This window comes from Cotesia glomerata, unplaced genomic scaffold (assembly GCF_020080835.1).
Source record: "Cotesia glomerata isolate CgM1 unplaced genomic scaffold, MPM_Cglom_v2.3 scaffold_50, whole genome shotgun sequence".
Classification (NCBI taxonomy): domain Eukaryota; kingdom Metazoa; phylum Arthropoda; class Insecta; order Hymenoptera; family Braconidae; genus Cotesia; species Cotesia glomerata.
This window is the reverse complement of record NW_025404127.1, coordinates 15,052-33,126: the sequence shown is the minus strand read 5'-3', so window position 1 is coordinate 33,126 and position 18,075 is coordinate 15,052. Positions and strand designations below refer to the sequence as shown.

Genomic DNA, 18,075 nt, shown 5'->3' with positions numbered 1-18,075 from the left:
TGCAAATAATTAATCGTGTCACAAATTAAAATGGATAATAAAAAATATATTATCAGGTTTAAATAATAATTTTAATGAATGTCAATAAATTTATATTGCACTCTTACAGCCAAAAGTTTGATTATTAATTTAAAAAAAAAATTATTATCGTATTAAAAAATATATATATGTAATACGAATCTTTCATTCAAATTTTCATTTGTGTTTATTTTTATTATTTCTTCATAACAATAATAACTAGACATTATATTAAAGATCCCTGAATGAACTCTTTTATGCCTTTCATGGCAAATGTGTGCGATTCTGAGCGATCACATAACAACCGTTATCATTTATTTTATTACTATTTATATTTTCTTATCCCTTTATTTGTAATCATAATTACTAATATTTTATTATCTTTATTAACGACAATACCACTATTTTATCAATTATTAATATCATGCTATCAAACTACTTATATAAACTTGATCATACCGAAGAATTATATGTTGACTCTTAAATTATCAATTAAATTTACAGAAAAAAAAATTATAATTCTATCGGTAACCATTTTAATTTTTTTTTCAGAACGTTCCTGCCATTCTTTAATATTTTGTTTTAATTATTCATCAATTCATACCGACATCATCTTTTGTATCACTTTAAACCATTTTTGTACATTTCTACAAATAACTATTTATATTCAGTGCTTCGACATGCCATTGACTTTACACAATTATTTAAAATTCACGATTAAAAAATTATTTGGCGACAATTTTATCATTATCACCATTAATAACTAATTAATAATGGTTACATTTTATTTTTCTGTACCTGTAAATGGGGTACCTGACAAAAAAACATTAAAAATGTATTCACTTTTTTTAAACATGTCTTGACCACTGCTAATATTTTTTATTGCACAACTACCATTCCTACATTTGCAATTGCGTAAGAATTAATTAGTAATTATTGGAATAATGAACTAAATGTGCCAGTTGTAGTTTTGATTATTAACATGAATTTTCTAATGATTATATATGTGCACATTATTAATTATATCTAGTCAGTAGTAGTAGTAATAATATTAACATTAATAATAAAGGTCGAAGCACTAGAATCTAACAGCATACATTTCTCTCACTAACTTGTCGTAATGACTGTATATAAACGTTTGCAATCAATATTTGAACATTGTTCAAAACGTATATTATACGTTATTAGTTAATATATATCCCTGACGTAATTCTTCATAATGTAACTCCATCACAATTCATTTATCTGTACAAATAGAATAAATCACAACAGCTGAACTGTTGGTGCTGTTTCCACGTCGATCGGCCTTCGCATCTCAATTTCAAGGTCGATCGAGCTCACGTTGTCTCATCGATAAGCAGAAGCTTCTAACATTTCAACAAAGAGCTTATTCATCGTTACTTTACCGGTTCTATAAACACTTGACCAAAATCTTCTTACAATATTGTCAGCTTGCCGTAAACTTGGTAATATTAAAAACATATTTTGTGTAGCACGTACAGCTTGACCCTGCCGTACTGTTGATACCAAGTCAGATAATGCTGTTAAAATAGCATCACGAAAACGATACAATGCTTGAGGCTCATCTAGTCTTACATCACTATTGGTCAGTATCAATGCTTTTAAAATAAAAAATTCTTCTCTCGACAGGCTTAATTTTTGAATTCTTTCAACAACCTGGATGCACTAAAATTTCATTTATTATTATTATTATTACTTTTATTATTCATTTTTTTTTTTTCCAGAAAATAACATACTTACATGATTATAAAGATCAGTGCAATGAGACTCACGAGCAAGCCTTTCATCTAATGTGAAATCCTGTGCGAACCTCAAACGTCCTGTATTCGGCATACTCCTCCACGCTAAACTAAATGTCAATATTTCTGCCCACGTACTTTGCAGAAGACGCATTTGATCATTTAATGCAAGGCTACTAAAACCGGGAATTTGTTTTGCCCATCCTATGTTTTAAAATAAAAATTATTAAATTTATATCGATAACAACAACTGATAATACAAAATAAAAAAAACTTACCAATAATACCAACAAGTTCACGATCATAAAGATCGGACAATTGACCAAGTACTCGTTGGTCAGTGTCAAGTGTAGGCGTAGTTGCATTAAACACCTGTAAAGTGTCCGGTTCACATGCCACGAGCGCTTCAATCATTTTGTTATCTATAATTAATGAAACCAATTAATAACAATAGTTATAAAGTAATTTATGTTAATTAATAAGAATTGATAAAATGAAAAGAAAAAATTGATTTGTGAGTGTGAGTTTATTAATAATGAAGATTAGTATTGAAAATAATTATGCAAAGTTAAAATTACAAATAAACAACATTATTGATAATAATAAAAATAATAAGAATGATAATAATGAAGATGCAGAACAAATAATAATGACGGATGATAGCATGCAATCATGTGTGTAGAAGAGGCTGAACTCACTTGTATCTCCAGATCCTGATAATCCTACGTTGGCTTAAAACAATAAATTAAAAAAAATGAATTTATTTATTCATGTCACCCATTATTTTTTTTTTTGGATCAATAAGCATAAATGCAGGTGTTAATAAAAATTAAAAAAAAAATGAATTATTAATTTTAATCATTGAACACAAAATTAAAGCAAACATAAATGTTTTTAATAAATTAAATAAGACAAACAAAAAATATTTATTGAGTAATTCAAGAAATAAATAATTATTTACCTTCAAGTGTAACTGTTTTAACAGGTAAATAAGGATCTGTAGCTCGTCGGTATTTTTGTCTACCACCACGTACACGATCCAACCGTACACCCTCTTTGAGCATTCCTTGTCTTAAGCACTTTTGGAACCTACATGCTTGACACGCTTTTCTTCTTCTCTTATTGATCTCGCATTCACCATTTGCCGGACAAGTATACTCAATATTTCCTGTAAAATTGCTTGCTATTTTATCATTATATTCGCGCTCCTTTTCCAGACAGCACCATTATATATTAATTACACTAAAATAAACCCATATAATATTCAAATAACTACAAACTGCTAAGAAAAGTAAATATTATTGAAAATTTCTCAAATTTAGTTTTCTCTGTTCCGGATGGTGCTATCTGATAGAAATAAATAACATTCATAAAGCATTATAAATCCCAACAGGATATTAATTTACCTTGTATCGTTCGTTTGAAAAATGCTTTGCACGCTTCACATGAAGCTACACCATAATGAAAACCACTCGCTACGTCTCCGCAAACTAGACACAGTCGTCTTGGTACCATATCTTCTTCTTTGACTCCATTCTAAAAAAAAAAAAAAAAAAAAAAATACATGTATATCGTTATTATCCACATCAATATTTCGCTTCAAAAAAATAATTATATGTTCGAACTGATAAAAGGGAAAAGTTTGAAAAAAATTTTCTTAACTCTAAAATTATTATAAATTATTTTTTAATAAATACATGATATAGAGTTCCAATTAATCAAGACTTATTAAAAAAATTTTTAAAATCGAGAGACAATAATATTTATAGTGACAATTATTGGATAATCGAATTCTCAAGTCCTAAAAATATTTTTTAACTGAAGCATTGAATTTTCTTCGGTGTCTATTTTTACATACTATAAAATATTTAATATATTGAAATAAATAAATTTTTTAAAGTAAACGTGACGAATATCAATATACACGTATAATAATTACTATGATAAATAAGTCAACAAAATATTACATTAACCTCAGGAGTACCAATTGGTTGTGTTGTTGATGAACAATGTTGCATTTCAGGACTACCAGGACTCGTACCACTTCCATCACCACTGCCACCACCACCGTATTCTGTGATATCCATATCACGAAGGACCTAAAATATAATTTTATTAATAATGATAATATCATGATTAATTTATTAGTACCGCTTAAATAATTAATTCATGAATTAAATTTTCAAGGTTAATGATAAAAGTCTTTACCTCTTGATGTTGAATTGTTGTACTAGGTGAACAGACTTGGTGATAATTTTGTGTTGGCGTTGTTGGATTCTCAATTTCCTGCTTTATATTCGGTACTGTTCTATTGGTTGGAATCATAGTATCAGTAGTATTGCCGGACATCATGCAGACCTATACAAATAATTATAAAAGAAATATTGTCATGATGATAAAAAATATCTTTATACATATGTATAATATATTAATTTTAATATACATTAAATTATCTTATCGAAAATAAAAAATTATTATTTGTATTATTTATTTTTATCTTATCAAGAGTGATATGTATTCGTTGTTGCATATTATTTTTTATTCAATGAAAAGAAACAATAAATACGTATAAATAAAAATCAAAACGCATAAAACACGATAAGGACGAACATTTTTTTCGCGTCTAAGTTTAAAGTTAAAATCTTGAGAAAAGATTGCACTTTTTTACGGTTACTATTTTTAAGTTCGAGGCAAGTAAAGCATTTTTAGAACTGACTACCAAGAATTTTTTTTGCTTGTTCTGATTATTTTTTTTTCTCTGTCTCTATTTTTTTTGCCGTTTCACAACAACTAGTCCCCTTAACTATCAAGTAAAGCTTTTTAGGAGAATAGAAAAATGGAGATAAAAAACAAAACTTGAAGTAATTATAGAATAATTATTTCAAGACATCAATTATGTAGTTATAGAAAGATCGAAATACATATAAACATGTGCATTTATATTATATTGAATCACAGTTTTAGAAATAAATGACGAAAAGGGAGAAAAAATAACTCCAGTTATCCTTGAACTCCTACAGATTTTAAGGCTGAATTATTTAATTTCATGATCGAAGGTCAACATGTTAAATTGCATGTCTGTAACCTCGAAAAAATTAAGCTATTAAATAATATTAATTATATTTCTAGTTTTATTGACGTAATTTTCTGTGTTAAGTTGAAACACTGCTAACAAATTTTTATATTATAATATAATCATAAAAACATTAATTGTTAAAAATTCAATAGATATTTTTTATTTATTTACACAATCGAAATATTATCCGTGTTATCTATGCAAAGAATAATTTATCTAAACATAAATAAATAGATCATTTCATACGAAATCGACGAATTTTAAGAATAATATTCTTCATTTAGCTACTTATTTGAAAAGTTGTAATATATAGTAAGAGAAACTTGAGTGTAAATTTTTAGTCCTTAATCTTTAAAAATTTATGAGTTATAAATTTTTAAAAACCAAAATAAAATATCAGTATAATCAGTTTGAAAATGGGAGTGATTATTCATATGTAAAAAAGTCATGTGAGTGTAAGCCTACCAAATCTTGACCTATCGGAAAGCGATTTGCATCAATTGAAAGAGTTATATTGCCGTTATATTTCGTATGAATTTGGACCATTTTGACACCATAGATTTCAAAAAATTTTTAAACTAAAATTTCCAAAAAAATATTTTATTTTTTTGAATACTTTGCGAACTGCTGTACTGATAATTTTCACAATCTAATCAGCTTTTAACTTTAAAAAGCAACGCCGATTGCCGCAAGTCGCTAGATTTATTCAAGAGATATAAAAAAAAGATTGTTTTTCTTCAACATAACTTAAAATTTTTTATTCGGATGAAAAAACTGCATTTTAGCATAAATTTTGTTAGAAAGAGATTTTTTTTGAGTAGCAAGTTATCTTTTTGTCAAAAAGCTTGAAAATGTATAAAACTTTTATTTGTGAACTCGAATATAGTGAGAAGTATCAGGATGGCCTGCAGGGTCGACCGTTTATCAAATTATTTTTCTGATCTAACTATAGTTAAAGAAGAATTTCATGGTTAAAAAAAAAGATTATATAAACTCTCCTACTCAACTATGGTATTTTAAAATAAATGGAAGAATTTCAAATACTTATAACAAATTTTACAAACTTTTAATTTTAAATGTTTTTTTTAAATGACTATTTTTAAAAGTTTTCTCGAAAGAATCGCAAATAACGGGCAGGGTTGCGTAAGATTCGGCAGTCTCCCGGGTAGTTTATTCGGTCATTCGATCCTTACCCGATATTATATGTTATGATTTTTTGCAAAAGCCTTTTGTTATCTGCAAAAATAATTCACGTCTTTTCTATTAAGTAAGATCTTTACTGTGAAGAGAGTGGTTAATATTAAGTCTAGAATTAAAACAGTAGAGCGGGAAAGACAAAAGGCGCCTATGTTGTGAAAAATAAAAAAAATAATAAAATTGATTACAAAATAACATAATAAGATGATAAAAGAAGGAAGAAAGATTTTCTATACACAAGTGACGTACAGAGACTTGGTCTTGTCGGCCTTGAACTTGGCTTTTCTGAGAGAACGAGCTGTAGAATCGCGAAGGCCAGGCCTGACGCGCCATTGCAATTTTAGACTCCGATCGTCGACGGAAATGTCCGACGTAAACGTTAGGCCGCAACGGCATCATCCTTGAATTCTACCACTGCAAATCTTTTTTAATTTTTTTTTTTTTTTTAGAATTTTTTAGTAATCCTTGTAGGACCGTTCGAAATAAAAAATTTTACTGATAATTGCTTTTCATTATTCTAATAACAATTATAAAATAAATCAAACATTTGAATCATAATAATAGTAAATAAATGTTTTTATTTTGCTATCAATATTTCATGTCCATCGCTAGTATTATTCAATTTTTATTATAGTAATCAAATCGTCGTTATTATCTTCAAATAAATTAAAATGTCAAATAACATAATGATTAAAAATAGAAATTATTTAACTTAACTTTTTGTAAATAATAATTTTATGGTAGACTGTAAATATTAATTTGACGGACATTTTTTGCTATGCGGCAATCAAAGTTGATGAAGGAAACAAAATTTATTGATGAAACTGATGGCGGCCTGAGGCTTTAAGGACGAGTTTGTAGTATGTGTTCATGAATCTTTTGCTTCCGGTGATCGTTGTATCAAAATTTGCGGCTTACTAAATAGCGGATGAAAAAAATTTAATGAATTAAAATAATTTTTGTCATTTTACCGGTGTGTAAACTTAAGACGCAAAAATCGACTAAATTGAAGTAAGCTTAATTAATAATTATTTCCAATCCCCAAGATAATTCAATATAGTTTACCAAAACATCGATAAACAATGAATAAACAAATTTTTTTAATTAAATTAATTTTTTAAGGATTTTCTTATCTATGAGGGTGTCTGACCTCGCTCAGCGGCTTATCGCAATTTAACTTATACGTTATCCGTTACCAAGTACATATTTCATCAAATAGAACAAATTTTAGCACTTGATCAATAAAGAAAAATAAATGTGTAAAAAAAATATTTTAAGCTGTTGTCAAAATAATATTCACTAGTTAAAAAACTCCCCTACAATTTAAATGTTAAGTGTTTTTTATTTATATTTACTCTAAAAAAAATTCGTTTCAAAGCTTAATATTATTTCATCCGATGACCCTGACCACTACAACCCTCCTCCGACGTTTTTTATATTCCCGAAAAACACCGCGTATCTCGATCGATAAAAAGATATACACATACATGTGAATGTGCGTCACATTCTCTTACTGTTTGAAACCGATTAATTTTTTTTTTTAATAGTAATATATTTTTATTTACTTTTTGCTCAGCGAAAATTATTCCGTTACACAGTAAAAAATTTTTCGTCATTGTGTAAAGTGTAAAAATGTTTTTGTAGAATTTAACATTTTAGTGTGTAGAATTTAACATTTTAATATGTTGATTCAACACAAATTGTGTAAAAAAAGTCATCAACACAAATTTTTGTGTTAAATTTGACGAAAAATTTTTTACTGTGTACGTCAAATTTAATAAATACAAACGTTAAGTTATGTATTCCGACAGATATTAAAAATGAAAAATAAACAAATAAAGTTAAATAAAAAATCGGATAAATAAAAACAATATTATGAATTTTTATTATGTCACAATTAATTATTTATAATAAAAACAACAACAACAATAATAATAACAATAAACTAAAAATATCTCAAGTCTGACTAAAGAAATGCCTACTCTACTAGACATATAAAACCAACTGCAAACTATAAATTTAATTTTACTCTCTTAATTTTGTAATGAATAAAATTTATGATACTCAGTTTACTAAATTGCAAAATAAAAATAAATAAATAATTACTAAGATTTATTATTTAAAAATAAATTTTAATGCCCCGTTAAAATTAGCCATATAATTAGTTGTATATAAAACACATATTTGTAATAGAGATAAAAATTTTTCTTAGATTATATTATATTATATTATTGTGTATATAAACGAAGAGTAAGCCACATGCAACTATAAACTATAATATTGCAGCTCAGTAAGTTATATTAGTAATGTTCGTGTATTAGCTCAATTACTAGATTGTTACTCCGTTCATGTACAAGTATAAAGACACAACTGGGGGTCGCCTATCAACTACAAGTGCTCTATCGCAAAATTAGGTTGCAGCAATAAACTGTAAAAAAATTTTTTTTGTTAATTTTAAAACCAATATACCATATTATATTACGCAATTAAAGTCTGCTGACAAGTCTGTTGCCCGAGGTCAGCTTAAAAAATTCGGCAACACAATACTTAAGTGTAAGTATAAAATTAATGTGTTTTTTTTTTTATGAAAATTTTAATTTCAATGTAATGTCGTTATATCACGTGACTAATGCAAAATGGGCGCATAGCTACAGGTTAGTAGGGATCCATGCTAAAAGGGCGCATAAAAAAATTTTTTTTTTGTCATTCTTCTTGAAATCACTCGAAACACAAAGATCTGTAAAAAAAAAATTCGAGTATCCTAAAGCTAAAAGGGTGTAACTCAAAACATGCGCCCTTTTAGCTTTTAGAAAAGTAGTTCCTAAAGCTAAAAGGGCACATAAAAAAAATTTAAGTTTTTATAAAAAATTTTGATAAATAGCTTTACAAGACATAAAATAAAAAAGTTTAATGAAAAAAAAAAAAATTTCCTAATAGCCGGTCCTTACACGGAAAGAACAAGATGACACTGGGTATCATCCCAGATTATACTCAGTGATATCTGTGGTGAAAAAAAATTTCAGATAGTAGCTAGAAAAATCCAGATTATACTGTGTGATATCTGGATTATACTTATTGTAATCTGGATTATACTAACTACTATCTGAAATTTTTTTTACTCAGTATAATCCGGGATGATATCCAGTGTCATCTTGTTCTTTTCGCGTACAATTGCAGCTTTATATTTCTCTTCTAGACAAAGAAGAATTTTGAAAAAAACGCTCTGCTACGTAATAGATTTTTTAATTATCTATTTCGCTTAGCAGGGTGTTTTTTTCAAAATTCTCATTTTTTTAAAAGAAAAACTTCAATAGCTTTATACTCATGAATGCACCGAGGATAGTACCGTTTCTTGAAGTGAGTGCGACGCAAGAAAAAGAGGGGATCGGCTGTTTTTAAGTACTTTAACAATATTGAAAAAATAATAATTTTTAATTATTTTTATACAAGCAATGGATAATTAAATTAATTGAAAACTAATTGGATTGAAATAATTTTCAAATAAAAAATAAATTAATACAATCACGCATATTTTGCAATTTTTTTTAAATATTTTTAATTGTAATTTTAAAAGAGTGTATGTTGAGTTAGAATACGCCTCTTTCGTGTGAATCTATCGTTTTTTTTTTTTTTAATTTTAGGCTAAAAATGAACATTTTAATGAATTATTTAGAAAAAAAATTTATAAGCCCTTTTAGCTTTAGGTCATAAAATTTTCAAATTCCTAAAGCTAAAAGGGCGCATAATTAGAGACATACGCCCTTTTAGCTTTAGGAAATCAATGCTTGATTTTTCGACGAAGAATATGTCAACTAGTCGATTGGTGATAAAAAAAAAAAATTATGCGCCCTTTTAGCTTTGCAAAGCTAAAAGGGCGCATACTTTGCCATGCGCCCTTTTTGCATTAGTCACGCGATATATATCTTTTTTACATGATATTTATATTTTATTTAAAATAAGTATCAGATTCAAATTTGCTTTGAGTCATGAATATTATGCATCAAGTAGTCATCTGATGAAAACACCGAGCAGAGTTAAATGCAATTCAATAGAGTAATAACTCACGTAAGCATGTTAATTGCATCCTGAAAACCAGATTTTCAATGCGAGATTTTAAAAAAAATCTACAAGTGTAGATAAAATAAACAAAAATAAAGAAGAATGAGAAAAACAAGAAAGGCTGCAAAGATTTAATAAAATTATATTGTTATGTGTTGAGACAAGTATAAGTCAGACGATACGATGGCACTCCACTCGAAAACATTGGATTGGAGAATTTGCCTGGTTACATAGTGTCCAAGGTTAGGGCTGGCCCGGCTGTGGAGAGTGACGTCACCGACGTCTCGTGGCCTTAAACTTGACTCCCCCCGCATGGCGACGCCTACCTCGCCCAGTAACCATTACATACACTTGAATATAAAATTGTTTATACTACATTATATTATAGTATACATTTTAAATCTTCCTATTTATATAAATATGTACCAAAATACCTAAAAAATGTATTAAAAACTTTTGCACAGTTACGATATGCAGAATATCTATGACTGACTACGACGAGCCTTTTATTCGAGGAATCAAAGTTATAAAATATATAACTTCGATGTAATACTTTTTATTATACTGGAATCAGCGGACATCTAATCACTTTTGGTTTTATTTAACGAATGAATAAATACTAAAAAAAATTTTTTTTACATTTCTATTAATAGTTTTTATAAAAAGAAGTTGTAAATAGCTCTTAGCTAAATAAAGTATTATTATCACTTTTTAAATTCCTGCATGTGAAAAATTTTTTATAATAATTTATTATTTGTTTAAAAAATTCTAAAAATAATCAAATGTTTGTTAATTTTAGTTTATTATATTTTTTGAAAAAATATGGGAGTCAAAACTAAAAAAAAATTTTTTGCGGGTCTACTAATCTAATACGAGTTAAATCTGTTTAGATGTGATTAAAATATTAATTATATTTAATTGATATACTAGAAATTTAAATTGCTCTTATCCTAACTAATAAGAAATCAGGATCCATTTTTATCGATAAGTTTTGATACTAAATTAACCCGTTCAATCATGAATTTTATATTTTAGATGATGATACGACTGTCTAGTACTGTGTAAGTCTCATATTGCACTCAGTATCCCCCCTGCACATACGTATACAAATTTTAAAAAATCATCCCAGAAAACTCATACAAAATTTCAAATTAAAATTTTATTCGTATAAAATGTAAAATTTTAATTCGATATCCATATTGACGTTTAATTTTATTAATATCATTCGTCACATAGCTTTATTTCTCTATGGAAAAACAAAAATATAAATAAATTAAAATAAGTAAATAAATAAACAAAATGGCCAAGTTTATTCTAGCATAGACTTTTCTATTTTATTTCTTCGAGATAGCGGAGGAATTATTTATGCGAGCCTTGTAGACGAGACTGGAGCATTGATTATCGATTCAGACATATGAGATGAATATGAAGTTTTTTTACGCTTTACTTTTTTATTTGTTATTTTAGTTTTATATGTTAATTCAAAGGATTGTTAGCTTATTTTGGTTGAATACAATAATTATTCATTCATAATTTAATTTTTTATTTATAAGTAAAAATTATTTTCAAATAAAATAGTTTGAAAATTAATAAAAGTTTTATTGTAAATGTAAATATTTTTATTTTTTCGATTAATAAAGTAATTTTTCAGGTTGTTAATTGATATTTATATTTTATAATTTAGTTAAAGTTCTGTTCTATAAGACAGTTAGATAACAGTTGTTCATACTGTTCAATGTTTTAGTATAATCTTAGGATATAAAGAAAATGATCTTGAATTAACAACTTAAACTAATTAACATTTTTTATCTCAATATATATTACATAAATATATTGTGTGTAATACTAAAGTTTATGAAATAATTATTTGTAGATGTTTCATTAAATAATGGGACACATAATTTGACTAGTGTGCTAAAGGTAAATATTTACAACAATTTACAAACATTGGGAAAATCTTGGATAAGTTTTACTCAAAAAAAAAAAAAAAAAAAAAAAAAAAAACAATAGAGTTTCTATAGCGCTTTGCTAGAAACTTTTTTATCAAGTTTAATCACGTTTTTAATAATAATAAAAAAATTTAGTAATTTATTAATTAAGTATACCAGTATGTATATTCTTCTGAAGGCTGTTAGACAAAATATGTATGTATATATTGAATGTTATTTATAATTAAGTGTGTAGTCAAAGTCAAAAAATAACCGCAACTGATGAATGCAGCGAAACGTAAAAAAAGAAACCAGAAAAAAAAATTTTTTTTTTCTACTTCAGTGGAGTGAGCTCATCGCAATCTTCAAAAAATAAGCAAGCTTTTTTTTTATCCTGCGCCTTGAAAACTAAACTGTACAGCGGAATTCAGAGAATAAGGCGTTCCCGTGTGTGTTATATTATTTTGTGTGTTTTGCTCGAACCAGTCATTAATGACTTAATTATTTCTAACCAACTGAATTGAATTAGAACTATTAATTAATCATCTTAACTAATTTCTTTCGTATGTTTACAGAAAATTTTTAAAACAAATAATTATAGTGTTATATCATAAAACCGGTAAATTTTTCATAGAGTACGAAGGGTTAAATTAAATACATTAAATCATGAACTAAGTGTTTGTGCTATTTGATTTAAATTTTTCGACTTGATAATCATGTTCTTATATTCGTTTCATGTAAATAAAATATTTTTTGTTAAGTTACTTGATACTTATGTTGTTTGATTTTTTATTTATTGATTTTTATAATAACCCAAATTATATTAGATTTTTTACGAACATTTTCTGCAAAATTCTTTACAAAATAATTATATCGCGAACATGTACACTGAGAAAAAATAACTTCACTGAAAAGAAGAAATACTAAAAGGAACAGCAGATTTCTTAAATGAAGAAATTGTTCTTGAGTTAGGTAGATAAATTTTACTTTTAATTAATCAAGAATAATTTTGTTTGATTCAGGATAAAATTATTTAAAAACATTTTTTTCTCTTGAATCAAGTAAATTTTATTCTTTTTTGAAGTTTATTATCAGCTTAACATTTAAAATCAAATTAATTAATATTTGAGACAAATGAAAAGAAAATTTTATCGGTCATAAATTAAAAGAATAAAAAAATGGAATTTAAAAATTTTTCAGATTATTATAAATATTGTATTATCACGAGACATACCACATCATAAATCCAGGCGTCCATGGCCGTATTATCATACATCCCTGTATTGAATCCGTGTTTTTATAATTTAGTTATTTTAATTAAAAGTAATAAATGTTTCACAAGTTTATTTGATTTACCCTTTACTGTTTATTTTATTAATAAATGTTCTTTTGGTTTAAAGCTTCAAGTGTTTATTTAGATTATATATTATTACATTAACAGTAATTGTTTTTATTTTTGTATCGAGGTAGTAATAAATGGTAAGGAATAATAAAAAGGATCGGATTAAATAAAGGACGAATTAGTTAAAGCTCAAAAAGCGTGATCGTATTATCACGCACGCGTATTTTTTATCGCGACTTATTTGATGTTTACGGCTCGGCGGACCGCGCGCGACTGTACGATCGCCCCGATATTATATTCCCTCTGTTATATGTGACACAACGGTAACGTTAATATATAAGAGACATATAAGCTGTATAGTAGAGCAGACTGCGTGAGAATAAAATCAACCGAATAAAAGAAGATAAAAAATACACGAAGCGAGGGTGGGAATAACGAATTTGCGATTTACTGAGATACATAATACTAGTCAGCCTTTTTCTTACGTACTAGTAAGTATTCGATATTTATCGATACGTACTATATTTCATAATATTTTTTTATTCTTTTCAGCAAAAATTATTTTCAATTATGAGATTTGTTTTGATTTTTATAAATTACTTCGTTTTGAAAAATTTATTTTTAAAAATTTTTTAATTATAATTTAAATTATTTTTAAATTTTGATTTTAATTAAAAAATATCTTAAAACGTAAAAATTAATTTAAAAACCTGACCTTTAAACTTTTAAGAATCTTGAATTCTCTCAACTGTCAGACACAGAGCAATTACCATAAACAATTATCATTTTTTTTTTATGTATGTAGAAGATGATGCCTATGTACCTCTAAAACTTTAATATATTTGAAACGAAATTAAAAAAAAACGAATAAGTGCGAAATATAAAGAAAGTACTATTAATTGTTACAACGACCTATGTCTATTGTAACTTATTTTTTATTTAGGACAGAATGATGAAAAAACTTTATTTTCAAAAATATAAAAGTTTTAGGAAAATAACTTAGGTATCATCTATAAAAGGTATTTCATTAAATATACACAAATTGAAGTTACTTTGGATGAAGTAGAAATTTACGTGAACACTTTATGAATCATATCTTATTTAAAATAATCACAAATTGTTTATGAATGTTGTTTCATCAGAATATCATTTTGATATTGTTAAAACAAAATTTTATAAATATATACATGTAAGAGTAAAATATCTAAAATCTACGGGTCTGAATACATCGATAGAAGCTATGAAATTAACTTTAAAATAACAATAGTAGACTGACATTTTTTATTTATCCATATTCGGATAAGAATAGAAAGTTGAAATGAGTTTTTGATAAAAAGTGTAAAAAGTGGTTGACCTGCAGGCCATCTCTGAAATTTCGCGTTTTTTTAAACTTGGAAATCTTTTAATTGGTTTATTTTTGAGCTCTTCTAGCTAAAAAATTCAAAAACTATATTAAAAAAACAATTATTTAGAAATTTTTGTGAATTAAACTTTTTAGATATCATGCTATCACAATTTTCGAGGAATGAAAATCGCTCGTGAATTGAATAAAATTTTTCAATTTTAGGCAAGACTAAAAAATTTATTTTAATTTCGGCTGGCGAACGACCTTTTTTTATAATGAAATTTCATTTTCATCAGAAAGCTAATAATTTATCAATTCTTTAAGAGCTCAATTCTTCAGAAAATTTTAATATTTATGGAGAAAATATTTTTACAATTTTAAATGTTCCAAAAAAATCTGCCAGGAGCATGCTGCTAAAAAATTTTCTTGGTGAAATGAGTCATGTAATAGATTTATGTCGAAATGTTTATTAACATTTTCCTAAATAAAATTTTTATGGATATAACATTATTGGAAAAGGACGGAAGGACATAATAACATAATAAAATATATTTAAGCTCCATAGATCGATGAAGCAGAGCCGTAAAAAGTGTCTCGAGAGCTTTAGTTATAAAAAAGCTTTTATGCTTTGGATGGGAGCTGGAAAAGAGTTTAAGATAACAAAGATGTATATCGTGTCAATATAACGTTATATTGAACGCATCGAGCCTTACGCATTTATTGCGTGAATGTCGTACGAAATTCTGCATTTGTGCGAGGGTGGGTACTTTAAACACGATGCGGCTAATAAATGTAATGTCAAAACAAGATAAACAAAAAGAAAAAGGAGATTGAAGAAGAAATAGGCAATAGAGAGTGAATATTGCGGTATGGAAAGACGTAAGGGGTCGGTAACGTCGGTGGCCTTGAACTTGGTTTTATAGTCGTTTTTGCTCTGTCGATCGTCCAAAACAGCCCACCAACGTAGATACTAAATTCAAAACCCAGTTGAATATTTACTATTTTATTTTTTATCAACAATTATTTTTAGTTGTTCAATTTATTTACATGTTTACTGTACTTTTCATAACTTTTGTTATAAACATTGAACAGATTGCACATATTAATGAGTAAAGTTCAGCTTTAAGTTAATCTTAAATTGCAATGGAGAGTTAATAATCTCAACTTCTCTTGACGTGAATTTTTTTACGTAAAAAGCTAAAACTGAGCACATGGATTGAGTATGTTAACGATGAAAAAGCGAATAAGGGTTATATTATAAACCTACTAAGTATTAAATCGATATCAATACTCTTAATTTAATTTTTTTACTCTCAATTTATTGTGTCTAATGAATAAATCATATAAGTACACATCTACATATTTCATATATGTATTTGATTATTTATGAGTTTAAGGAGTTTTAAAAAGGTAAACAAAAACAAATATCTTAAAAATTATTTATGAGTTGAATGTACAAAAAAATAAGTACCAATTTCATGTAAAATTATTGTCGAAAAGAAATTGATAATAAAAATCAGTAGAATTTTTGTTTTGATTGAAATCTTTCATTGAAGATAATTTATTGACGATTTTTTATTATAGAAAAAAATAGCTTGCTAAATTAACATGTCAGCTTTAATAATTGCAAAATTATTCGGACGACACAATTATAAGCTAGTTAATTTGATATTAATTTTCTTTCGTTTTTATTATTAATACCCAACTATTTATGATTCCTTAACAAATTAAATAAATAATAAGTTTGTAATATAGATGTACACCTAGACACTTTATTTTATTATCAAGTTTATGGCAAGATGATTATAATTTATAATCATCAACATCATAGATACTCGAATAATAATTAATTTTATTTTTGATTAATTGAAATTATGATTGTATAGTTTTAAAATCAACTCATGTATTTACTCAATATATAAACCGACATACTAAAGATGTAACACATTTTTCGACTGGCTGTAAAAAGCGATTGTTGTTTCAGGTGGAAGGGTTTATCACTTAGGGCTTAAAATTAATATTTTGAAAAAGTTTTCTAATTCTAGTCACATTTGTTATCTGTAAGAAAAAAATTATCAATACATCTTCTAAATTAGAAGTTAATTGAACATAGATAATTAAAAATGGATATCTCATATTCATCTCATGAGAGTTAATAAAATTCGAACCTCGTCAGTATATTGTCAATCATAAATTTTTGTTATTTATGATTTGAAATCACGATAAATACAATAGTAAAATCGATTCAAATTTTGTATTGACAGCAGAAAAGGGTTTCGTAATACTTAAATTATTCTTGTCACAAAATCAAGGTCAATTATTACTGTGATAGTACACTTTAGAATGTAGCTAAAATAAACCATAAATTTTATATCATTTAATTTAATTTTTAATTACATAAATAAATAAATAAAATTAAGCAACTAATAAAATTATAAAAATTATTTTCAATTCACAAGAATTGATTATGTACAGTAATAAGTATATGTGTGTATATATTTGTGTATAAATATGTATATCTATATAGATATATATGTATACGAAATTGGTAACAAAGATGGCGATTGAAATAATACCTGTACTACTAGTTACATTATTACAAATTCAGGGCACCTAGATTTGTAATTCAACTACGAAATAATAAATAACAGTAATATTATGTATTTATATTTACCTAAGTTATCCGCAATTTTTAATATATTTATTATTATAACTGACACATAAGTATATTTATTTACATAAAAACTCAGTGAATAATAATAATCCGTATAATTGTTAATTCTACTAAGATCCACTCAAAGCGGAATACTGTGGAACTAGTAGATAACATCTAAGTGGCGACATCTACATAAATGTGGCAATTATTGGAACTATATTTAAAAATAAAATACTTTTTTTTTTTTAGTCAATAAGGTTGTGCTGACCCCTGAACGTCACAACTGATATCGCATTCCATAATTCAGAAAAAAATGTTTCTCTATTTTTCGCGTATTAATTTCTAAATCATATTGCACAAAGATGTAAACATTGATCATTTTTTTCCTGACCTCATTTTTGATTAAAAAAATAAAAAACGGGAAGCTTTATTGCAAATGTGAAGTTTTACCTATTTTTATTAAAATCTACGATGGTATGATGAACAATTTTTAATAAGTTTGTTCTACTTTTCGACCGGTGGATAAAAAATTAAAATTTATAGTGACTCAAAAACTAAAAAAAAAGCAGTAATTTTTCTATTTAACTATTTAAGACTTGGATTAAAAAATTATGTAATTCGTATTTTAAGCTTTCTAATAATCATGATTAATTTCAAAAGTTAAGGATTTTTTTTTTCGTTTGATCAAAAATAA

At 26.4% G+C, this 18,075-nt stretch overlaps 1 protein-coding gene across 11 annotated transcripts; it reads right to left on the bottom strand.

The window, feature by feature from the left end:
* Positions 1 to 181: 181 nt before the first annotated feature.
* On the bottom strand, positions 182 to 17,549 carry LOC123274651 (steroid hormone receptor ERR2). Of its 11 annotated transcripts, none has more exons than XM_044742374.1 (9): positions 17,400 to 17,549; positions 3,987 to 4,136; positions 3,746 to 3,877; positions 3,185 to 3,314; positions 2,740 to 2,961; positions 2,477 to 2,509; positions 2,057 to 2,200; positions 1,780 to 1,982; positions 568 to 1,704 (listed from the first exon to the last, which is right to left on the bottom strand). In XM_044742374.1, the coding sequence occupies exons 2-9, from the start codon at positions 4,128 to 4,130 to the stop codon at positions 1,366 to 1,368; spliced, it is 1,347 nt and encodes a 448-aa protein (XP_044598309.1). In that variant the 5' UTR covers positions 4,131 to 4,136; positions 17,400 to 17,549; the 3' UTR covers positions 568 to 1,365. The 11 variants fall into 11 exon arrangements, with proteins under 11 accessions (XP_044598303.1, XP_044598309.1, XP_044598307.1 ...); XM_044742372.1 differs by lacking the exon at positions 17,400 to 17,549 and adding an exon at positions 13,273 to 13,666; XM_044742373.1 differs by lacking the exon at positions 17,400 to 17,549 and adding an exon at positions 13,273 to 13,666 and having other exon boundaries at positions 3,752 to 3,877.
* Between the last annotated feature and the right edge of the window lie 526 nt (positions 17,550 to 18,075).